This window comes from Pipra filicauda, unplaced genomic scaffold (genome assembly GCF_003945595.2).
Source record: "Pipra filicauda isolate LSUMZ 115617 unplaced genomic scaffold, ASM394559v2 scaffold5_size6683894_pilon, whole genome shotgun sequence".
NCBI classification, from domain to species: Eukaryota; Metazoa; Chordata; class Aves; order Passeriformes; family Pipridae; genus Pipra; species Pipra filicauda.
Genome location: NW_024104754.1, coordinates 5,690,074 through 5,715,639, shown reverse-complemented (window position 1 = coordinate 5,715,639; position 25,566 = coordinate 5,690,074). Strand labels below are relative to the sequence as shown.

The 25,566-nt window shown below is 34.7% G+C and overlaps 1 protein-coding gene across 1 annotated transcript in view; it reads left to right on the top strand.

Moving 5' to 3' along the window:
- CERKL (ceramide kinase like) overlaps positions 1-25,566 on the top strand; it is a 53,399-nt gene that overhangs the window by 8,082 nt on the left and 19,751 nt on the right. Inside the window, exons 2-3 of the mRNA XM_027731468.2 lie at positions 14,541-14,783; positions 22,447-22,578. Coding sequence (XP_027587269.2) covers positions 14,541-14,783; positions 22,447-22,578 — 375 coding nt within the window. The remainder of the gene's footprint in view (positions 1-14,540; positions 14,784-22,446; positions 22,579-25,566) is intronic.

Sequence of the window (25,566 nt, the reverse complement as noted above, 5' to 3'; positions counted from 1 at the left end):
GTGTGTTGCAAGTTTAAGCAAATGGTTGGTTCATTAACAGAATTCAGTGCTGAACTCTGAATTTCCTGGCTTTTGCCTATTTAAGCACTGTCAGATGGTGGGTAGTTAGATGCTTTTCAGTACAGAATAGGTGCTGTAGTTGTCGGCTTATTTGAACTGTGACAATATATCTCTTCTGTCAGTCCATACACTCAAGTGAATATAGGAAAGTATGCTTTGTGAGGCTCCGAAAATGCAAAGCAACAGATGTTATGTACTGCACCATTATATGTATCCTGGAAACAGATCTTTACACAGTGCAGACAGTCTTGGAAAAACAAAATTTGACATATGAATGATCAAGTTAAGGGCAACAGCAATAAATACTTATGACTAAATATAATGCTGTTTTGCAGGTACTGTTCTGAGTTTGAGTAATTAAATGCTCACTGTTATATTACCTCTTCCCATTTGATAGAAGTTTAAAAATGACTGTGTATTTATATTTTTCTGTGTTGTTTTAGTACAGTAGAGCAGAAACAGAATAGGTATTCTCACTTAAAAATAACATTGTACGAAAATGGCTTTGGGAAAAAAAAACCTATGTAATCCTAACAAGTGAAAATTTTTATAAATAAACGACTAATAGTGAATAGAAAAAAATTCAAGATAACTTGCTGGCTTTCCATGTGAAAAATAGCACATCTTTGTCTACCTGATCTGTTGACTGTTCTGAAGATGATTCAAAATGAGATTGCTCCTGTCCAACTCCTCTCTCTGCTATACTGTTTGTTGCATGGCCTTTTGGAGACTTGTCAAACAGCTCTGTCAAGAAAGGTACTGAAAGATTTCACACTTGGATGGTTTTGGGTTTCCCAAAGGCTGCTCTGTCACATCTACATAATTTAACTTAGAGTGAGGTGATTAGCTGGGATCAAAATTATCATAGTGCCAGTGAATAATACACTAACAGTTAGGTGGCTGTAGATGGTGGTAACTCATATCAACGTCAAACTTTGAACAGGTTTGTGGTTTTATTCAGTAAATTCTGCAGTTGACACATTCCAGGATAAACTTAAGTGTATTGTTATTTTATCATGTTTGGGAGAAGATAGATGTATATATGTGTCTATTTTTAACTTTCTATTATTTTATTAAAGGAAAAAGAATGCTTCTGAGTATTTCATGTGAAGTGTAGTATTTGTTGGTAATATACTGTAATATACTCACTAAACAAGGCTAGTAGTAGAGTTGGTTTGGAAAACAATTCTTAGCAGAAAAAAAAGAGTACCTGATAAATGGTTGTTTCTTTTTTTAACTATAGTACAAATAAAAATTAAATAAGAAAGCTTTTTTTATTTTGCACTTACATTTTTTGAGGAGTTAATTATTTAAAATATGATGGAAACAAGCAGGTGGTGTTTTTGAAATGTTGTCCCTAGGTCTCACTTGTTTTATGGAAATCATTTGGGGAAGGTACACACAAATTCAGTACTGAACTCACAATGTTATTTTATGTATATGTATGTTTGCCTTGCTAATGAAAAAACCCCAGTATCTGCTTTGAGCAAGTTTAACAGTTTAGCAATATTAGTTTTATGCAGGAGCAGAGTAATAAAATAAGGTTACAGTAGAAAAAACCTGTTCTTAAGTATGTTTCTCTTTGTTTTATGTATCTAATGTTTGGGGTTTTTTTTGTCTAATTCATGGAGTGAAGGCTGCCTGAAGAGTTCACAGTGCCTTTGGTGTATTAACAATGTGGTCTGGACGGAGTAAGGAAGAGAAAAAAATGGCATTGAATAAACATAGTAAAGTGGAAATGCCAGATTTGTTTGGAGACTGTTAAAATAGGAGTGGAAAATCATTTTTAATTTGTCAGTTCTGTCCTACAGCACAACTTCAGAGACATATGTTAGTTTTACAGATTTGACTGGGCAATGGGACAGTCAGTCAAAGAACTGGAATAATTAAGCATAGTATTGATCTCTTATTTGAATGCCATCAGCTTGGAATAGAGATCAGGAGCTGTAGCTTTACCATTCCTAATGTGTATGATCATAGGTTTATCATGTGGAAAATGTCATCTGTCACTGAAATAGTTGTTAAGACTATTATGTTAAGGATAATTAGAAAATAAATAGAGACTAAAACAGATGTTTTTATGCTCTATAAACCAGCAGTTATTTAACCACGTCTTGAATACTCTGCAATTCTGCTGTTCTCAGTAACGTGGGACTGGAGAAGGTTCAGGGGGTGACAATGATTAAAGGTACCAAATGGCTCCTGGCTGAGAGTGACGGACTAGGCTGGCACTTTTTAATCTAAAAGGAAGGTAGTTGAGATGGGGCCTGGACAAAGTAGATGGCTTTCTATTTACCAACATAAGAAATATGGTGTATTTAATAGAACCACACTCAAACCAAAATGATAGGTAAGAGAACTGCAAAACTTACTGTCAAAGGATATTGTTAATGCTAGAAGATTTTGTGGGTTCAGCTGGAGACAGAAGGCCTCATTTGAGTGCTGTCAAATTTGTAGAAACCACAGTTAGTTCAGGGTTTCCCGAATGAAAACAGGTGGGGAATGGAAAAGTACTAGTGGAAAACAGAATAAATGCTTCCTTTATTTCTTCTTTTCTCTTAGCATCTGCTTATGGCTATGGTTTGATACAAGATACTGGGACAGATGGACGTTTGCCCTGTCCTGGTTTTGCTGGTCTTACATACCAGAAACCGGTTAAATTATATTTAAATGATATTTTGAGTAAAAATACACACATCACCAGTCTGTAATTCCACCTGTGTTTGCAATACTAAGTGAGATTTCCTCATAGAATTTGAACTTCATTTTGCCTAGCCTGCCATTTGCAAGGTACTTATTTTTGTTGGTGGAACAATACAGTTTAAAGAATGTATGTCCTTTGCCTCACAAAATGTCAAGACATTAATTTTATTAAATGTTGTTAAGAATTGCAATACAGTAGCAGATTGTACAGAACCCCCAAATTTCTTAGCCATAATTTCCTTGAAAATATTATTCATATGAATGTTTATAATTACTGTAGTTTTGGGTTGGTTTTTTATTTTTGTTGTGGAGAAGGGAAGTTAAATTCTAAAGACGTAGTTAAACTTATACAGGATAAGAGTCTGAAAACACTGCAAACCATTTAGTTTGATCAACCTCAAAATGAGGGAAAAATGCAGCTTCAATTTGCTTAGCTGGTATTTTTCCATAAATAACTTTGAGAGGATTTCTGATGTTCACAGAAGATAACACTCAGTGTAAAACATCCATTTCCATTTGTTATGTCAACAGCTTAAAGATGTGTGCCAAGGTATCGATACTAATTATATCTTGAACACAAGTGGTGATAATTTTCTTGCCCTGATTCACTTAAGGCTAAGTCAAAGATTATTGCATGATTTGTAATGTGCAGCTGAATATGCGTAGAAACTAATATTTGTTAAATTTACTTTTAAATGAGCGAAGTAGGTTTAATATTGTGATAGACAAAAATTTACGTAGAATAGTAACAATAACACACATACTGTGCAAATGCATATTGGAGAGTTTAAGATACATCTCTCTTCATTGCTGTATGAGTGCTTTGAATATGAATTGCTCTCTGAACCTGCAACGATATGCAGGATCTCTATGCTGTGAGTAAAATTCTTAGGATCTGCAGGTAAGATATTTACTTCAACCTCACAGTGGTTGCCCCTGTGTTTATGTGTCCATTTGATGTAAATGCTAGTATTTAAAAGTTTGGGGGAGTAAAAATTTATATGTATTATGGGAGATTTGAAGTGCATCTTTGTCATCTGACATGTGTTTATCCAACAGTGAATTTCATCAGGAACTGGTTGGTTGGGGGTTTTTGTTTTTTTTTTTTTTTTTTTTTTTTTTTTTTTGGTGGTGGTGGTGGGTTTTTTTGTGTAATATATGTTTATCAGTCTTTCTGTTTGATTTGAGTACTAGGATTAGGAATAGATATGTAAATGTGGCGTGTAGGTGCAGTTGCCATATTGGAGTTGAGAGAAGTTGATGGGGGATGTCAAAGAACTTGCTTAGAATAGGTAGGAAACTGCTTGTTTGAAATTACTGGTGCATGCCAGGATGCGAAACACAAGTTGTGGAACATTTTGGGGGGGGGAGGTTGTTGGTGGTTTTTTTTTTTTAAAAGTGACTCTGTTTTAAAGAAGTTGATATGCCTGTCAGAAAATAAGTAGGTTTCTGTATATAACTTAGTATACTAATGTAGTTTGATGTAAAAGTGAAAACTATTTCTATGCTGATGGTTAATTATAAATTTCATGGTCCTTAATGTTGACATTTTATTCATAAAGCATTTTATGAATTCTGCATGTTCTCTAAAATGCATTAACTTATTCTACTTTATGCACTGGTTATTTCACAAATCAAAATGGAGATCTCAATTTTTGAGAATCTCATGAAAATTTCAAATGTTTTAAATGAGTCATTACCAATTATTCATATAATTTCTGTACAGTATAACAACATAAAATATTTTAAAAACTCAAATTAATGACTTCACCTGATAATTTTGAGTGTATTTTGATTTTCAAAATGGCACTATATATGATTTTCTTATAGACTAATCAGTTATTCTCTAGGATTTTTTTTTCTGCAAACATTCTGTAGACCTGTTGATACAGTTTATCAGTGTCTGATGGACATGGATTGAAAGTTAAATTAGCTCGAAGGTATTTATTACTTACAGTTTTAGGTTGACGTAAGTGCGTTGCAGTGTGTATTTAACAGTTCTGCTGCTAAATGAAGTAAGTGTATCCTTAGCTTGCTGCACAGATACATGGGCACAGGTGGACATCTTGGTAGTGTGCACCATGCAGTGAAACACATGGCACTACACAACATGGGGCAAAGAGCACGCAGTTTGAATTAGAAATCATTTTATGGATACCTTGTAAATTTGTGCTTGTTCATATAGGGGTTGTAATTTCTAAAAAGGGTGCACATGTTTTATATTGAACATTTGTGATACAGACAGCACTCTAATGTAGTTGTCTGTACTTTGTGGAAAGAGGCAGTATTGTATGAGCTTGTTTATGTCAATATTTTAATAATTTATCTTTATAACTGCTTTTGTCTATATTTATAGTAACATTGGCACCCTGTGTACAGAAGATACAATCAGTGCTGAAAGGAAACTTGCATCCATCTGGAAGCAATAAACTTTTCTAAAAGACTGCACAGTGTTACTTAATCCTGTGATTTCTTACTGTGAGTGAAATTAAGGTTTGGTTCAATTGTGTCACATCATATTGGTATCAAATCTTTTGTGAAAGGTTTGTCATCGTGTTAAGCTGCAAACAAAATTTTAAAATTGATGAAAGTCTGAGAATGTAATTTCCTCAGTCACGGGTTTATGCATCACTGCAAATGGAGTCAATTCTATATAATAAAAATAATTGTAATACCAGAAAGCTTCTGGAGTGTTGTATTTTATAAGCTTCCTCTTTATATGAAAGGCTAATTTGTACACTGCACAATTGACTAAGAGCACCTTGAATTTGGCATTGTGTTCTAAGTAATTTTTGGGTTGTACATATATTGTGTAATATAAATTATAGTTTTAATATGACAAAATATTTTACAAAGTTAGAGAAATAAAACATTTTCCCTAAGAAGGGGAAAAATATATTATAAAGACAATCTAACAAAATTTTGGGATTTTTTTGTTGCTTTTCCTTTATTTGTTACAGTTGGGGGGTACACAAACAAAATAGTATTCATTCATCCCCGCAGGCAAAGTGGTGTAGCCTACATTCCTTCTGTTCCTATGTGGCAACTGAGCCAAAGAGTGTTGGGGTGAGAAAAGGGTTTTATGCTTGTCAGAGGATTCTGGTGGTGCTATTGCCATCTCTTGCCCTTGGGCTAGTGTAGAAGGTGCAGATATAAACATACAAAAGATTCCTGAGTTTTCTTAATAAAACTGAAAAAAAAATAGATCAAAGATCAATGAGGATAAAGCCAAACATACAGAAGTTCATGGGTGAGCTTATCTAGCAGCTGACAGCTATGCTTCAATACCTAAAAGCATAACTTGCCAGTATACATGAATTACCAATATGTTATGGAAGGAAATTTTCCTCTGTTTAGGACGGGCTATTTGTTCTTTTTTTTGTGAAGAAAATGTTTCTTGAAAATCTTTTCCAGAAAAGACCAAAATTCAGATATTTGAGGCATGTTGAGTTCCCTGAAAGTGAGACACTGATATTTAGCAGTGTGGGTGGTTTGTAAATCTGTATTTGAGGCTGAAGCAGAAGTACAAGTCCAAGTAAAAGTAATTATTAACTTGTATTTATTCAAACTCAGTAATGTCTTGTGGCCATAAGAGGTTATTTGTTTCTCCACTTCTTCTTACTTTCCAAAATGACAGAAGTAATTGCCATGATTATACCATAAATGAGTAGGTACAAAAGTGTGTGTATGTGTGAGAAGTTTCCGAGGGAATGTAGAATTAAGCTCATGTTTCCTCTTTGTGGTTTCTTTAGTATCTCTCAGCTCTGCTAGCCCACGTATTAAATCATGTAAGCCATTAGATCCCTGTCTTCTGTTTTTTAAATGAATTCTGTTTTATGATGGTTGTGTGGCTGGTAAGATGAGTAATTTAATCTGATGCTTATGTTTGTAGAGGTTTTACAAAATGATGAAAATCAGCGATGCTTTTCACCCCATTGTTACTCCAAAATTTCTTACATAACTTCTTTCACTTCTTAAATGAAAAGCCATGAAGTTTCAGGCACTAAATAAAAGGTTTGCTACTACTTTTCAAACTATATTGTGAAATTAAGCAGTATGTGGGCTGTATTCTTAACATAAAATGTAGAACTTTCTATAAAAAAAATATTTTCAGTGACCCCTTTGTTGCTGTGGTGTTAATGAGAAAAGATAAGTATTAAAAAGCAAAGTCTTTGCTTCATGAATCCTCTTGAATGCTTCAGATTCAAAATCTCTTGTTGTCTGCCCTGCTTCCTTTCAGCTAACCGTGTTGTTCTAGCATTACTGCCAGTAGATCTTCTTGTTAAGGGGCTTATTTTTAAATTCATCATTTTGCTCCAACAAAAACAACCTTTGAACTGTACTAAACTCTGCCCTTTCATATGGGATTAATGTATCTGTTCCCATGTTTGCTCTGCCAGTAGCCAATGTCATCTTTCATTTTGGTTCAGCCAGAACGAGGCACTTCGGTGGTGGTCGTTCTTTTTCAGAGGTTTGCCTATTACCATTTTTTAAAATTTGATTAAGCTTCACTACAGCTTTAAGTCATTGAGTATGGTCGAACTCAAGACTTCAAGGACTATACTAATTGTTCCCTAATGCTGGTCTTGCTGCAGTTGCTATGATATGATGCTGGCACAGGGCATGTATCTGCAACGGCCCACCTGGTTTGATGAGGATGTTCAGAAGTGTGAGGATTAGTTTTTAAAAGATATGGTGGAGAACAGGGATTGGAATCAGCTGGTCAAGGGGTGTTGGGGTGATAGAACCATTTGAAAAGTGGGGGAGACAAGAGGGGAAGATGAAAGGTAGGAGGTTGAAGTTTTAGATGGGTTTACCCATGCTGTGAGTATACTAAAATTGTCAAGAAACAGCCCGAGCAAGAATGAAAAAACTTTTCACTTTTTATAGAATGTAATGAAACTCACATAGCACCACGAAAGCCAGTTTTATATTGTTGTATTTACCACATTGCGTCTTTTTAAAAATTATTTGAAAGAATTACTAAACAGAGAAATAAAATAATTTCTGTTATATAATGTAAGATTTTATCTCAGGATTGAGATTTGAATTGGAAAATTGCTAGGTTTATTGGGTTTCTTTTGACTAGTATGGTGTTGAAAAATTGAAACCTGAAATACAAATCTGTTGAAGAATTTTATTTTTTTTGGATGTTAATTCTTCTTCATCATAATACTATTTTTAGAGCTATCTACCTGCGATAGTAGTTTCAAATAAGATGACTTCTTTAAGCTGGAATAGTGAATAATGCCTTTTAGTATGATGCCTTAAGCCCCTAATGGTTTTTATTTTTCTAGTACTTGTAAGTTTTATAAGTAGTGGAAGTAGACTCTAAAAGCAGCATCCCTTTCCCTCTAGCACCCTTGTTTACACATTCCTTAACCCTCTTACCCCATTCTATGCTCCCTATATCACCCCTACCCCCGAATACAGCGGAAATGTTTAGTCTTTTGTCAAGGCAAGGCCTAGATTGTTGGCAGAACATCATATCAGGGCCTAAACCACAGAACACGGTCAAAAACTGGGTGGCTATGTACCCTTTGTGCTCTGATGAAGATGGGATGAACAGAGGGTCCCCAAAAGCCCCCAGACCCATTTTCAGGGGATGGACCCGGGGCGGACCAGAGTAAAGGCCACAGGGTGGACACATCTGAGATTGGATGGATGGTATTATAAAATGTAACGTCTCAGGCACGGCCTGCACGCGTCCTGTAACATCTTTGCCTTGGCATAATAAACCTTTTCTTATCTCACCCCTAATTAACTGCTCCAGGAGATTTTTTCAACACCTAACTCCCACGGCAACAAGCGATGTATTAAAATAGCATGTAACTTCTTGTCCAGTGAAACTAACTGAAGGTGTCATTATAGGTTTGTAAAGTGGAGTTTTATCCTGAGACTTATATTTTTTTGGTTTTTATTTGTAAGATGTTACTAGAGCTCTAAAGAATTAAGTGATGCCGTTGTGCATCTTTCCCAGTTCTTGCTGACTCTTGTTGATTTATATGATCTTTGAGGAGTTAACCGTTGGAAGTGAAAATGCACAGCAGATTGGCTCAAACCATGTTGACTTGAAATGATGAAAGGAGATGGTCCCAGTCCTTCCTTCTTCCCTGCTGTGAATTTTCTTATCACTTTGTAGCATCTCCAGTTTTGTAGGACTTGTGATTATACTAAACAACTTGTCGGAAGACTAAGCCAGGGGAAAAAGAAAAGTGAATGATCTATGTTACTTTAGGGAGTTGATTTGACTCAGCTTGGTTGTGCCCAGTGCTAGACATAAGGAAAAGGGCTGGATTGCACAGTTATGGCAGGTGAGTTGAGGGTAGGTGTCTGTATTGCGAGAGGGATTAGCAGCAAAGTATTGCATTGGCTTGGCAAAATACATCGCTTCACCCTCAGATTCTCTAGAGAAGGAGAATGAAAATTGGTTGTATTCCTGTCAGATGTTTTTAAGCTCAGTTTTCTGCCCTGAAGCAATACAGCTGTTGCTGCAAGTGAATAGCTGCCATTAAAAGATGAAGTTAGTAGTTACACCCTGCTTTTACTCTCCAGCTCTGGAGAAGCTGAGATGCATCTCTTCAGTCCTTTGCAGTACTTTCTGAACTCCTTCCTGTTCCAAAGGAGGTCATTACACACAGTCCGAGAAATGTGTTTTTAGGCCACGTGTTTTTGTGTTATGTTTCTCTTACAACACCATTTAAAAGGACTAAAGTAATGTAATGGTAATCTTCAAATAAAAAACAACCCGTCCCCAACCTGGCCCCTGCGGTACCACCTCAGCTTACTGTTTGATACTTTTGGCAAGCAGAAATTGCAATTTTGCTTTCTTTGCTTCAAAAAAGAGTAAGAAGCATAACATCAATTTTCGTCAGAGGTGTTGCATGACCTGTCTTTTTGAAATAAAAAAAAAAAACACCTTGAAAATTCAGGTGTTTTGAAACTAGCTCTTCTGTCTCATATTTAGAGTGTTGAATAGCCTGACAAGCTTTACAGTGATTCTTTGCTCTTCTGGCAAGAATGATCATACCTACTTCTTTATATTTCTCATTGCCAGCCCTTCTTAATTAATAAGAAGCGAAAACTGTGGAGGTTTTATGAATCAGTTACATACTGCTTACTGTACTTTGCTAATTTACAGTAAGGGAAAACCAAGCTTAATTATTGATGGGTTAATAGTTGCTGGTTTATATGCATTAGACATTATCATATTAATTTTAAATATTCCTAAACCTAAATTTATAGATGTATTTTCAAAACTAATTTAATTTTTGATTATATTTATTTTGGGTTTATATTAACACAGTTGTATTTTATTATATGTCCCGAATCATTGTTTTGAAGTGTTCATACAGTGTAGGATGGTCTGTAATCAATTCTGTAATAAGACACTTCTGTAATAAGTACTGATCACTGTGTTTTCTTGGGTATAGTCTTAATGATTTTCTAAAATCTCTCATTATTTCTGTTATGTTACACTGTGCTCAGCTAGAGCAATCAACTGTCACAGAAATAAACTTTGAGAGTGTAATGGAACAGGGAGCCTAAACTGTGTAAAAGATTTATCTATTAAATGTAGTTAAGGGGGCTGGGTGTCTTGCCAAAGGTCATGGGAAGCATTTGTGACCAAGGGAGTATAACCCATTTTGCTTCTTGTCCAGTTCTTCTGCTTAACTTATACGGTCCCATTTCATGTGTATTTTCTGCAATTTTCCATGTATTCCAGATATTTGTTATGGAAATAAAGTCCTTAAGTACCACTTCTAGATGTTGGGACTCTGTGGGAGAAAAACAGCCCAAAAAGTGTTTTGTTATAGAAGTCTTGGTGTTTATATTTTAATAACACATAGTCTTTAAAACTGTTTAATTTTTCAGTAGTACTCCTGTAAACATGAGGTAATCTATTTGTTTAATGTCTAGTTTAACACTGTATGAACTAATTAAAATTTGGCTCGCTATTTACAATTAAACTATATTTGAATGTATTAGTTCCTCTTCTTTTCATTTAGCTTGGTAGACATAATTTTTTATTTAATAAGAGGTTGGACTACCATAATTAGGAAAAATGTGAGATAGTCTCATTGCTTGAAATTAGTGAGAGGATAAATAGGGGCATAAAACTTCCTAGAAATTCATATATCCAGGCTTTTCTTTTTTTTTATGCTGTATTTGGAAAAAAAAAGTGGACATGTGCAGAAACTGTGAGTACAATTAGCGTCAAGCAGATAAATCCACCTCTAATCCTGTTTACGCTCTACATCAGACAGATGTGCAGAGATTGATTTAGACAAGCCCTTGGCTTATAGTAATTTTTTTTTAAGTGCCGTATATTCTGGTTTTGTTAGATCTTTTAAATGTTAAGTGCTGTTAGTTTTTCTCTTTCCTAACGCCTGTAACCTACTTTATACAGGTTCCCTCTCTGCTTTCATGATGACAGGGCAGCCTGGTAGAAGAGATTATCTTTATTCCCTGTAATTAAATTGACTTTTTTTCAGAAGATACAACAATGGGAAGTGGGTACTGAATTAAATAAATAGCATGATATCTAATAGATGTATACTTAAATCTCTTGCAAGAACAGATGGTACCCAATATCTTTCTAAGTAATGTGAGAGGACAGTTAATGTCCTGAAACTGCTAGCAATAACCAATATCACGCTAACAAACCAATAGGGTTTTCAAAGTTTAAAAAAAGTATGTAATCCAGTACACACTTTATTCTGAAAGTAAACTTTGTTGTTATCACACAGTAGAAGTACTTTATCAGTATAGCTCTATAAGGTATAAATTCTTTATCTGAATTTTTAAATAAAATTTTACTGTATTTGCAATGATCTTATTTTCAGTAAGCATAGAATATGAAAATTTTAGAATATGCCTGGGATTTTATGCAGATTTCTTAGCAACTTTAATAACAATTGGCTGTCCTGATCCTACCAGCTAGTTCAACATTTCCTCTACAGATTAAAACCTAAGGGTGATGGTTTTGTATGATTCAGTATTCCTACAGTTAATATGTTACTCTGAGCTGCATCTGGAAATGTATTCCAGTAAAACAACCAGGTTTTGTAAGTGTAGTGCTACCTAGTAAGAATGTGTTATTTTAAATTTCAAAAGGTTTAACCTGCATGTGAGCAACACAAAAATTTGATAAATACACAGTAAGAGGAAGATGTAAAAACAAGTAAGTAACTGGCTGAAATAGTGTCATGAAAAGAAAAGACAAGGCAGACCTTATCTAGCTTATGACTAAATATCATTTTATGAAAGCTAGTGGGGAATAAAAAAGTATTTTAACAGGCGTTCAATTTATTTGACTTGTGCAGGACAAATAGGCTAATGTTTGTAATTTATCTGTGATGCCCATCCATAACATTGGCATACTAGATTTTGTGATATTCTCTGCAAAACTAATAGTTTAATCCAAAATATTATTTATTTAAAAATATTATTTATTTCATAGAATCATAGAATCAGCTGGGTTGGAAAGGACCTCTGAGATCATCAAGTCCAACCCTTGATCTGCTACCGCTGTGGTTACTAGACCATGGCACTAAGTGCCACAATATTTAAAAGTATTTAACAAGCAAAGTACTTTAGAATATTTGTATTGGTCTGGGGAAATAAATGCTGCAGCTCAGTTACTGCTGCAGAATGGTTGTGGTTGTATTTCATCTGTCTTTGTTTACTCATTTTCCTAAAACATTGAGTTTCTATATGCTAGAATTTTCAGTATACTGTATGTCTGACAGTGAGACTTTCTAGAAAAAAAAATAAGCAGACCCCCTCGAAAATGCTGGTTTAAAAATTAAAACAAGTGTTTAATAAAGATAATAAACTATGCAGTCCCAGGTAAGTGATTTGGGGTATCACCAGTCAATCTTTCCTTTAAGACCTACCAAGACTCTTTACCCCTAAAGAAGAGCAATACAAAGTTTGAAAAAAGTGAAGATCTTGGGTTTGGTAATGTTAGTACCAAATTTACTTGTGCAATGTCTACTTTGAGACTATGGAAAATCATAATTCAAATGGAATCACACAATATTCCCCCACTCAGTTCCTTGATTCCATTCAATGTATCCTATAGAAAATACTTCTACAGCAATCATTACAGTACTTTAAGATATCTGTTTTTTTTTTTTTTTTTAATTGTTAGGTGAGTTTCCTCCTGTTTATTTGCTGTGTACTTCTGAAAATTTGCACTACAATTTCCTGTGTATTATCTCAGTGCACACGAACATTTACTTGTCACAGTATTCCTGCTAAGAATGAAATGATTTCAGAGCAATTTTATACCTTAGTAGCTGATTTATGGAGAAATTATGATGTTAAAATATAACAAGGTGGGAAAAATACGTGGGAAGTATAATAAGGGCATAGTTCCATTTGTAGTAGGTTATTTGGTATGGAACAGGAAAAAATGATTTGGTTGAGAATTATGAGGAGAGGTAATACTGATTTGAGCTTTATCTGTGTTAGCATGGCTGAGGTGCAGTCCTCCAGGATTTAGGGATAGAAGGGTAATCACTGCATAGTCTAGTTCAAGAAATGATGTTGAGAAATGCCAGCATAAAACTGTTACAAGAATTGACGCAGTCTTCTTTTTTTCCTGCCCAGAAGACCTATGACTTGCTGAAACCCTCAGCTTCATATGGTGTAATGAAGTAGGTGGTGCTGTCCATCTTTCCCAGGATGGCGGTTAAAATACACTTTTCCTGGCACTTGAGTACAGCATGTAGCAACTATGCATCAAACAGAATCTGTTATGGCTTTTGCTGTTGAGAAACCAGTTGACAGAACTATTGCTAGATTTGGGAAAGGTTTCTGGTTTCTAGCATTTCTTGCCTTGGGCTGCCAAGGGACCTTTGTTGGATAGTGTATCAGATCTGCTGTTATTACAGAGAAAGTGAGGAAACTTTTCTTTCTGTGTCCAGAGTACCTGGCACCTACAGGAACAGCGACATTTTTCCTTCAGTTTGTGTATTTGACTTTGTTTTTTTGAGGAATCAGGTGTTTTGCAGCACAAGAGAGCAGAAAAAGGAGAAGCCTGTACCATAGTGGTTCAGTTGATACCTCTCCAAAAGGCATTTGGAAGTGAAGTGATAGTGTCTGCAGCCATAGTGTCCATGTATGTAACAGCCATAAGATAATAAAACCTTCACTTAGCCTAACACAAATCTCCCCTAGGGGTGAGGATCTTGAACTGTCACAAGAACTTTTTTGAAACTGTTTTTCTTGTCTTCTAAGGTAAATTCATAACTCAAAAATGAAATTCTGGTTTATTTCTCTATTTTTGCTTAGCTATTTTCTGATACATTTCTAGTGTAAACCCCAAATGCAATGGTTGTTTCAAATGAAATAATACAGTGAGCGTATAGTCAGCTTGAATCATAGCACAATTTCTGATCTACGATTGAGAAGTATACAACATCCATGATTGCTATGATTTAGGAGAATACAATAAAGATTTTGCTTCTTGAATGCAAATACAAAAAAATTCATTTGCTGTTCTTAGAGTGTGCAATGTTATTAATTTTTTTGAATATCAGAAAACTGATTAAATAATCTCTTTGATATTGTGTTATTTGTATAGCTGGATACATAACAGAACGCTGGTAAAATATAAGACCTGTGACTGAGACAAATGCTGTGCAACAAGTTTCAATACAAGCACAAACATGCAACAAATGAAGCTAGAGATGAAGCCATAACAGTATCTTTTTTATATGTGTACTCCTAATCATATTGCTAATGCTTTTCTTTTTTCCCCCTTACAGATGATTCCAGTATGGTTTTACAGGCTCAAGAGGAGATTATTGAAATGAAAGATGTATTTTCGGTAAAACTGAAACGACGTCGTTTTGCAGGCCAGACAAAAGGTGGCACTTTGTTGGGTATCACAGTTTTTAAATGCTTGAATAAAGAAGAGAATAAACTAACAGACTGTGCTATCCATTTAAATAACTTAAGTGAAGATCATTGCCAGTCATGGTTTAGACATCTGAAGGAAATTTTGAGCGGTAAGCATTTGATTGGTGTTGATGTTATTTCTATTGGTAATACATGAGGCTGAGTGAAGCTTAGAAACATTTTGCTTGTGGAAATTAAGACATGCAGATATGAATGTTATTTCTGGCAAATGTTTAGTACTGAAATTTTGCATGGTGAAGTGTGAAATTTAAGGAAGTGACAATAATTGACTATCTGTGAAAATGAAACAAATAGATGCTATTTTTTGGAAGTGTTTTAAAAGATACTGTAAATAAGTAGTTTATTCTGACTGAAGAGTCTTTTGGGAAATCTCTTTCTGAAAGAAATAAAATATTTTGTTGATATTTTCACTTGAAATTGCATCACTACTACAGTAGTTGCAGTTCTGAGAACTCTTCAGGAATGTTTTGGTGACTGTTTAGGACCTCCCACTTGAGACATGCAGATTCTTTAAGAGACTAATGGGAGAGACTTTCCTCATCTCCATAAATTCACAGGTGGCAGTGCTCTTAAGGTTCTGTAGGACTTCTGTATAATTTGATATAAAGTGTATTGACACTAATGATGAGAGGCAATTCTTTACTTTAAAAATATCTTTCAGTGTTTGCCTAGGCTAGTGCCCATTTCAGGATGCTTTGTTTTACCCATTATAGTTTTATATTTTTATGGAAGTGGTATCCAATTTAAGAAAAACTATTCACTGTTTAGGGAAAAGAGCCCCACAAGAAATACAAGCCTTTTACTCTAGTTTATATTGGAAAAACACATAATATAGCACACTTTTGATTTAAAACCCCAAAACAACACTTCCGTCGCCACACCAAACTCTGATTTAGTTCCAAAACATGCCTCTGTTTACAGATTATAGCAAATGAGTTTGTTTAGAACAGAAATAAAACAGTCCGTCTTGTAATAGACTATTAAAACTCCAGGTGAATTGTTAAGACTGGGGCAGATTACAGAATTCAAATCTTGTACATCTGTAGTGTTTGTAACAACACTTTCAATAACAATTTCTAGTGTACTTCTAGTGAAATGACTTTTAAGTGTCAAAGCAGATATTAGAGATACAACATGAGTTATTAACAGCACATTCTTACACTGTTTGTCTACAGTATACTTCGGATTTTTCAAATGAAGATGTTATTAAAAAGTCTTCCTTTTTGAAAGACTTTATCGTGAAATATCTAAATCTGCAGAAGTGCCAAGATTCCTGCAGATCTCCAGCTACCCATAAAGGCAAGGACATTTGCATAAGGAGCAAATGTCTGTTTTGTTCCCAGATTACCCTCCATCTATCAGGAGCAGTGATACCATATGTTCACAGAAAAAAAAACCTGCAGTATCTCTGCTCAGGTTGCCTTGACCTCAAGGTGAAGTCTCTGTTTTATAGCTTTGTAATTGGAAGCCACGTGAACCTGAAAAAAGTATTCTGTGTAATGTTGCTGTTTCAAGTTCTTCCTTCAGCTTGTCTTTCTCCAGAAGCTCAAACCTTGTGCTGATTTTTTTTGATGTCTGATCAGTATATTTTTTTCTACTTGCCTTCTACCTCAGGAATAATGAAACTCGGAGGGGAAAAAATAATCAGACAACCATGCCCCCAAATATCATTGACTAATGTGTATATTATTCTAAGTTCTGTAATTTTCATACTGTTATGTTCTGGCTAGATAGTCAGACTGCCTTCCTATTAGTAAAATCACCAAAAAAGCATCAATATTTATGCACTCAGTGTGGCAGAGGCCCATTATCAGTAATTCAAGCAGTGATGGTATAGTTATGGTATAATTCAGAAAAAAAGTCTTCTGAATTAAAATGTACCAAACATCGGTATGAAGTTCCCAGTAGGATTTAGGTCTGGACTAAAAGTATACAATGAAGTTGAGATCTGTTGATTTCACAGTAATTGAAATCTCAAAAGGCACTTTGATATCTCTGTGTGAAACAGTGATGAATTTTCATAGTTTTTGCTGCAGCTTTTTTTTTTCCTTTCGTAATAGTGTTGGAGACATCTTTGTTAATGAACTCAGTGTCTCCTTTTGGTTTTATCCTTCTAAAATAGTTAAAATTTCAGTGTACTGCCCTGCCCCCTTTCCCCAATCTATCTGATCCCAAAGTAATTTTTCATTAACTGCTGCATTATTTACTTGGAGGTTTTTTTTTTATTGTTTCTGGGCTGTAGCAAATGAAAAGGAGGTGATTTACCAAAGTAGAACATATATATATTTGGGTATGTCTGTCAACAATACTTAGACGTTCTGAAAAATGACTGTACATGTGACTGACAGGTGTGTTTCCTCTGAAGATAAATGCAATTTCTATTTGTTTACCTTACTCTTTGGCAGGATTTTTTTATATTTTTATGCATATACATTAATTAAGGAACAACAATAGGAAGTTTATCAGTGATGATGTGAGCTAGAGTTTTATCTGGAGGTTTCTGATCTTCCAATGAAGATTTCATTTTTTTTCTGAAATTTCATGTGCACAATTTCTCTTTTACTGTGTGATATGTCTGACATGAATGTTTCATACATGTTTTTTAATCTGTTCTTTCTTACTCTCTTCATAGCAAGTGTCCTCTGATTTGACTTTGTGTTCAGAGTACTTCAATTTAAAGTTTGACTAGGCTATAATTTTTTATGAAGCCTGTCATCATAGAAGTAAGCACACAAAGACATATAATTGTTTAGAATTTAGTTAAAGTGACTCCTATTATGGGAGTCTATGGGACTCCTATTATTTTTTGTATGTGTGTGACAGGGTAACAAAATATATGTACCACCATCTTCCCACTTTTAAATAAATTTTATTTTCTGCCTAATGTTGCCGCTGTTCAAATGCATGCCAGCTGGATATGAAGGGCCTGCTCAGTGATATGGTGGTCCTGGAAACTGATCTTCTGTACACCATGTGTTTGTTAAACTGATGTAAGGTAACCATCTTAATATGTAAGGTGCCATCTTAATGCACCTGTGGAACATTGGTTCTGGACTGGCTCCTGGAAGGCCCCAAAGAGCAGCCTAGAAAGATTGTAATGTGCTGTTGCTCTCCTGTCAGTCCTGTTACACATCTGACTCTCAGTGATTTCCATTTATACGTCACATCTTTTTGTACAGGACTTACAGGCAGGTACAGTGGGGACATACTGTGTCAGTAGAATTCACTGTTTAATCTAAAATCCTCAGTGCATGCAAACACGCAGTATTTTTTAAAGGGTTAAGGCAGGCTCAGAAATGAGAGAAAATGCTCAATTGTCAATGCTCATCCATTTTTTGGGATTTTTTTTAACAAAATAGCACTTATTTTCATTAACAATTGTTTTTGAAAATGTTGTACTTAAAAATCTGTAAACTAACAGAAGACAGTAAATGTGGTTAAGAATAAATGATAAAGCAGCAAAGAAAGCATGAAGTGCTTTTTTATTTTTATCTACCATTCTGTAGTATCATACTGGGATTTGATATGAATGCCTGAAACTTCATGCATGAAGTTTTAATTAAACCATTAATGTTAAACATTAACTTTGGTTAGTTAATATTAACAGTGGTATCTCCATAGTTACATTAACAAATTCGTCTCATGTTATTAGTTTTTCTCATGTATAATATTCTTAATGTTGTATAAAGTGTTTATAAATGTAGGCAGTAATGACATGATTCCAGGCTCTTAACTTTTGTAACATAAACCCATTTTCATAAAGCTAAGGACTGAAAGCAGCACAGATGTATGTCTGAGCGCAGCGTCTCTGCTGCCCTATGAGCCTTTGTTTTCAGAACACCCTGATTGACCCACCACCCTTCATGGTTCACTGATTCACTTGATAGATCAAGTTTAAACTAGTGCATATTAGCACATTTGTTAGTACTAGAGGAACAGTTGGCCTTCCTGCTTTAGGCTGCTGGTTCATTTCAAACAGAGCAGCCACAGAAAACAATAACAGAATACCAGTTAGGAGAACACCAAAAGGCTGGCAGACTGGATTCAGTTGCACGCTGTAGTCAATGACATTGATTCATTCACAGAGATGTTGTTTAAAGACAATTAAAAGATTATTATTTAAAAATACTTTTAAAGAAGTTTCACAGTAATATTGCCTGAAAGTTTAATCTTTGACTGATACTGGATATTTTTCATAAAACTCGGTTGTTTGGTGTGTTATAACCTGTTCAGTGCATGCTGGGAAAGATAAAGTAATTATTTTTGTCACGATCATCCTTTCATGTCAGTTGGCAATTATTTGGCACAAACAAAACCACATCAGTAGTGTACCAGCTCTGCTCAAAAGCCTTATTTATGATACCTGTGTCTGCAAATGAAATATTTTACCTCTCCAAAAAAGTAAATTGATATTCAAGTAGTCATAAAGAGAATATTCCAATACTTTTACCTTGTGAATTCATTTGGTTCTTAAAAATCTCACTAGGATTTATGTGTCAACTCTGATCTACTTTTCAGCAATAGCCTAATATACATCATCGTAAATGCAGTTTCTGATTTAGAATCATTTAATAAACCAATTTTTGTTTTAAAAAATGAAGTTCAACTGTTTCCTTAAAAATATAGAATTTTTTTTCACCAGTTGAAAAACCTGTATTCTTTTCCATACTTAGGATTTCTTTTAAACTTGTTAGCCAGGGCTTAAATTTGTACACCTGAAACTCAAAAACATGGAAGTGAGATAGTGATGTTTGCTTTTTTCCCTTCAGTTTTCTCCTAATGACTGTTTAGCAGTGTTGCTACTTGCACTGTCTGGGTGACAATTTATGACATTTCATCACCTTTCTCTAATTCTATAAACTACACTTTCCTATTCCCTCTGCTTTGTGTCTTATATTACAACAAAGTTTTTGGTTTTTTTTTTAAGTTTAAAGGTATACTTAGAAATCAATGACTCTGAAGCCAGTTTTTAGAGTTTTGTGGCTCTGGGTTTGGTGGCGGTTGAGCATTTAGGACCAGCTGTCCCAGGTAGGAGTTCCGGTAAAGAAGATAAAAAGCATGACAGCACATTTATGAATGTGGCTAAATCTTTACTCTTTTAAATCAGGAGTCCTTATTATTGTAGTTTTCAATTTGATTTCTACTGATGCTTTAGGCAAATTATCAAATCACAGAAATTATTTTTTTGGTCTTAATATTTTTATAGCTTTTAAAAGACTGTAATAATACCAGATAGTGTATTTCAATTACGACATTATTATAATATCTTTATGATGATCATTTATATGTATTAATAGTCCTTGGAAACTTTTCTGTAGTCTTCCTTGTTTGTGTTGTAATTCCTGTGATTAGAAATTGCACTGAAGTACATAGCTGCAGTGCTTGCTTCTGTTTCTAGAGAATCAGGAATAATTTCAATTGGAATGGACCTCTGGAGATAATCCATTCTAGCTTCCTGCTCAGGGCAGGTGAGCTTCTAAAAGAGATCAGGTTGCTAAGAGCCATGTCCAGGTAAGTTTTAAAAATCTCTAAGGATGGACAATGTCATCCATGGTGTAACTGCCCTCATTGTGAAGAGTGTTGTTCTTTTTTTCACATTGGAATGTTCCTTGTGCAACTTGTGTCCATTGCCTTTTTGTCCTTGCACCTACAAGGGGCCTGGCTTGGTGCTCTTTGTACTCCTGCAGTAGATACTTAAGGCAAGCATTTAGATAGTTTCTGCTCTTAAGGCTGTACAAGTCAGCTGCCACCGACTCTTGTCTGTGGCCTGTTCCCTCCTTGTAGTCACAATTCTCCGTTGGACCTTCTCCGCTTCATCAGTCTTGTGCTGGGGGCCCTGAAAGTGAATGCAGTTTTTGAACTTCAGGCTCAAAAGATGTCAAAAACAAGGGCATAGTGGTATCCTTTGGACTGCTGGTTGTCCTCTTTTTACTGCAACCCAGTAAGCACTTCAACTTCACTGCATCAAGAGCACACTTACTCATGCTCAGCTCCTTGTCCACCAGGAGCTGCCGATTCTCTCTGAAGAGGTGCTGAGTGGTCAGTCTGTCCCCAATCCCCCCAACTCATAGGGTTTTGCCAGGCCAGGTGCTGACCTGTGTGTTTGTCTTTATTGAACATCTTCAGGCTTTGTCAGACCTTTCTTGTAGTTAATCAAGGTCCTGGTGAACAGCCGCCCTGCCCTCCAACACATCCGCAGTCCTCACCAAGTTACTTTTCTTTCCGTTTTCTTTTTTCTCCTTTTTGAAGGAGATACTTTTTAAGGCTTGTGCTAAAGACATGCAGGATTCCTCAGGCATTAAGGATTCCTCAGGATTAGTTTGCTGTGCAATGACTTGACACTGTGTGTAACATTTTGACATAAATATAGTTATAAAATTTTTTTGAGTATGCATTTGGGTTTATAGCAGCAAATTGATCCAGTAATTTCTTTCAGTATCTTTAAGAAATCATCTATATTTATGAACACAAACTGGATAAAGTACTAGTTTTCATTTCCAGATTATTTGACGTGTTTAAATAAAAAAAAAAATAACCTATGGGACTTTTTATAGTTGTTATATTTTGGTCTTAAGGAAAATATTTCCTCTTTACTGATGAAATAGTATTTAGCTATAATTTTTTGAGGAATTATTCCTGTTCAATTGTTGAGGGAAAGTAAGTGGAATGAGCTTCAGAAAGTCCCAGCTGATACTCTGAAGGTACACATGGCTGTAAAAATTGAAGTGATACTCTTCATGGGCCAGGAAAATGTGCTTTCACACTTGGCTCCTCTTGGAGATGTGGCCTACTACTTGTTTTGTTCTTGAATGTTGAAAGCTGTACACTTGCCAGATATTCTAACTTTTATTTGGCTAAGAAAGTGATAGTCTCACCTGATACTAAAATAAGAACTAGAATTGTTTAAATCATATATGTTAAATAATTAACAAAACAACAGCAGTATTGCATGCTACTCCTTGCTTTTTGTAGCAAAGCAGCCTCACTGAACCATGGCAATTTTAGGAATTCTAGAGAAGAGAACTTGAAAAGTAATGTTATTTGTTTAGTATGAGTTATTTATTATTCAACAAAATGCTGTATTTCAAAGAATAAAATTACTTCATGGGATCAATGTGCAAGACAAGGTACAGCTTGTATAGCATTATTTCTCAGTGTTGTTTCCTTGGAGTTCATTACTTTGAAGATCGAAATGTTTAAAAAATAAAATGAACAATAATTCTCGGATTTCTGAATGATATTGCCAAGTTTTATATTTTATTTCTATTTCTTTGGACCTCCTTCAAGGTGAGGGAATTTTGTTTGCGCTGTTTGGTTTGCACTTTCAGAAAACCAAAAGTATTGTGTTGTAGTATCAGTTTTACTGGGTGTTTTTTTTCATGTACCTGCCAGGAGGGTGTCATATTATATTCCATCAAGGATATGTTTTGGTGTTTGTGTTTCTTTTCTTTTTTGTTGCTCAAGCTTAGAACTTCACATTCCTTCTATTCCTGTATCAGTATTTAGCTAGGTTATGACATAGACTTTTTTTCTGGTTCCTACAACTGTTTATTAGCTGTACACACAAAAGTAATCAGTACTGTAATTTAGAGATAAATAATGCATATCCAAGAAGTAATTGAAACATTTTTTAGACTATAATTTACTTATCCTGTTGAAGTATTTTAATGATTCTAATATCAGAAATTCGTTTAAGCTGTAAAAATAGTTGGGCTGTATGTAATCTTAAATATTTTGTGTTTTTCTTTTAAGGCTTTCAAAACAGACCAAAATCCTTAAAAGTGTTTGTTAATCCAAGCAGCCACAAAAAAGAAGCCACTCATGTTTATTATGAACAAGTTGCACCTCTTTTTAAGCTTGCTGACATAAAAACTGATGTCACTGGTAAGTTGCTTCAAAAGCATAATTAATCCTATGTGAAACTAGTACTTAAGCATACAAGACAATTTAAATTTACTGCTAATCCTTATTGGCTTTGCCTGCAAGTAATGCATTCAGAACTCTAGTCAATAATGTTTTTGTAGTTCTGTTATTAATTGAATATTTTTCACCTGTAGCAATCAATACTAAGTACTACATAACTGGTATTTTTTTAAAGTAAGCATTCTATATAAACAAACAAGCATTTAATGTCTGACAGTCTTATATATCCTTGCTAAGAGTTGTTCCTGCATTCTGATAAACTCGTGACCTTACCTATTCTTTTTGGAGAACGTCTATTGGCCTGACATATAAGAGGGGCTAATCTGAAGGACACAGTATTTCTGGGTTCTGACTCAGTTTCAGGGAAGCCTAAGTGATTAAGTTCTGTGATGACAAGGGCAGTTCTCACGAGGCACATGGGCGTGACTTGGTGTCTGGGTAATGAAAAGGTACCACTGTAACGTTGTAGTGATGCTGCCTTCTGCTCAACAATGGGTTCCTGATAGCAGGTGTGGATTTAAGGCCCCAATTTGTGCCAGAGTTCTGTTTTATGTCTGAAATTACCCTTTGGCTGTTTCGTTTGATTGACTTTTTTATAAGAAACCGAATAGGGAAATAAGGAGTTTTCTTAAGCCAGTAAAATGTTAGTGATCTGATCATTACTTTTGCTCCCTTCTGTGAACAGACCAAAACTTATGCGGCATCAAATTTCGTCCCTCAAACGACCTAAATTTACAGAGAATTTCCCATTCACAATTTTTAATCCATAGTATTACATTTGCCTTTAATGCACTGCTATTTTTTGATTATGCATTTCATATTCATGTGAAATACAAATTCTGGTGCAAGACATTTTAACACCAAAAAGTTTTTTTCCTATGTTTGTTGTAATTGACTTGAAAAAAAGAATTAGTTCCAGCTTAAATTAATTATAAGACAGAGGGCTTATTCTGAAGTTGTTACTTAAACTTCTTTTGAAATGATGACTAGTTCTGGTTGCAGGCTAGAAATTATTCTGAGAAAATCTAGTTTAGGTATGAGGATATAATAATGCAATAAATGTTTTTACGTGGGATTTATCTTGCTAATTTTATTACCTATATCTTTGTATTTTTTAATTATTTAACCCACAATTTAAAGTCACTTGAATATTAAAGGTACATTAAAATAAATGTGAAAAAGATTGTCTGTATTAGAATTCTGTAGGGATAATTTCTTAACATCCCTTAATTGAGAAGGGAATGCCAGCAGCTTTATATAAGTTTTGATTCTCACAGGCATATTTTTCACCTGCAAGGCATGGATGGTAGTGTGAACAGATTAATAATAATGCTGTTGTCTTAGAAATTGAATTTAGCCTTGTTTAGTCACAATACTTAAAAAAAGTTTTAATGTAAGCTATGAATATAATTTGTAGCGGGTTTAAAAACATTTTTCCTAATTGAAGAGAAACAGTTTAAAGTTTATTTTTTTAATTATTTCTATTTTAAAATTTGAAAGGAAAATTCTGAGTTTAGCTAGAAAAATGCTTAATAGCTTATCCTTTAAATAAGGTTTTTTTGGCAATGATGAAATACAATTGTGCTTATTAGCTGCCTAACACTCCTCCTACAGGCAAAATGAGAAAACTGCATTACAGTTTTCAATGCTAACAGGGAACTAAATATTTAAGAAAATAGGGAGCTATATATTTAATAAAAAGACGGTGGTGGGTGCTGACTGAAAGCCCTGTCCACTGGTACTCTCTTATAATAAAATTGAGTGCTTTATTTCAAGTAAATTGAGGAGGTTTTTTTCCTCCCATAATTGTTTTGGATTATGTGAAGTTGGAGTGTGTATCTTGCAGTTCCTGCTTTTTTTGGACTATAGCCAATATTTAGATAACTGGTGGTGTACAATGGTGTATTAGATACTGAAATTGTGAAGGCTTTTGTACAATTTTTACACTGAAGATATTTTACATTCAGACTTTTCCACATACACACATTTAAAGCTTAAAATTCATTGTACACAAAAACCTTACAGCAAATTTGAACCTGTGCATACACAGTGCAAGGCTTGAAGGTTACTGAAATAAACCTCAAACCATCAAAGGCTGACAGTGGAGTGCTGAAAGACAGAGCTCTCCTCATGCAATCTTGTACATTGGTAGCTGGCTGTGGCTTCCTCAGTGATCAGGCTTGCCAGACCTTCATTGTAACTTCTCTTGGAATAAACTTATGTATTTACAAGTCTGGAGTGGAAGTATTCTCTCCTACTCAAGGACATAAAGTGATCAAAAGGCATGTATGTAAATAAGTGAGTTCTGAAGTAATATTTACTTTTTCAAATTATCTTCAACTTTGGTAGGTTTTTTTGTTTGTGTGTTTTTACCAAATTACTTTATGCACTACAGCTGTATTAATTTCAGTAAAAGTAACCAAAGGTCTTACAGAGTGGATTGTGTTTTGTTGGTTTTTGGGTTATTTTGGTTACATGCAACAAACAAATCTCTGAAGTGCTTAGTGCATTAGAAAGTGGGAATTAACAAATTTAAACTGAAACAGTACTTTTAACTGTAGCTAAGGCTAAGCAATAGTTAAAATCTGGCCTTTATGCATTCTTTTAAGAATTTGGCAATGTTTTGTGCTACAGCAGGGATATGGCTGCTATGGTAAGAACAGTGACTCTTCCAAAAATTCAGTTCAACAAGAGCTCACTCCCCTGTTGAGATACCTGCAAGTATTGACAAATAGTGATAATTTGAGCCAATATTTTAGAAATACATTAGTATCTTGTAAAATTTTACACATAATAAACAAATAAATAAATAAATAAAGGAAGCCCTGACAGAATCATAGCTTGTCTCATTTGTCATCCTAGTTTTCACTCTTTTGCTTCTGTTTATGCACAATTAGAAGCTGACATTTAGGCAAAAGTAAGCCTGCCCATTTTTAGGGCAGAATCACA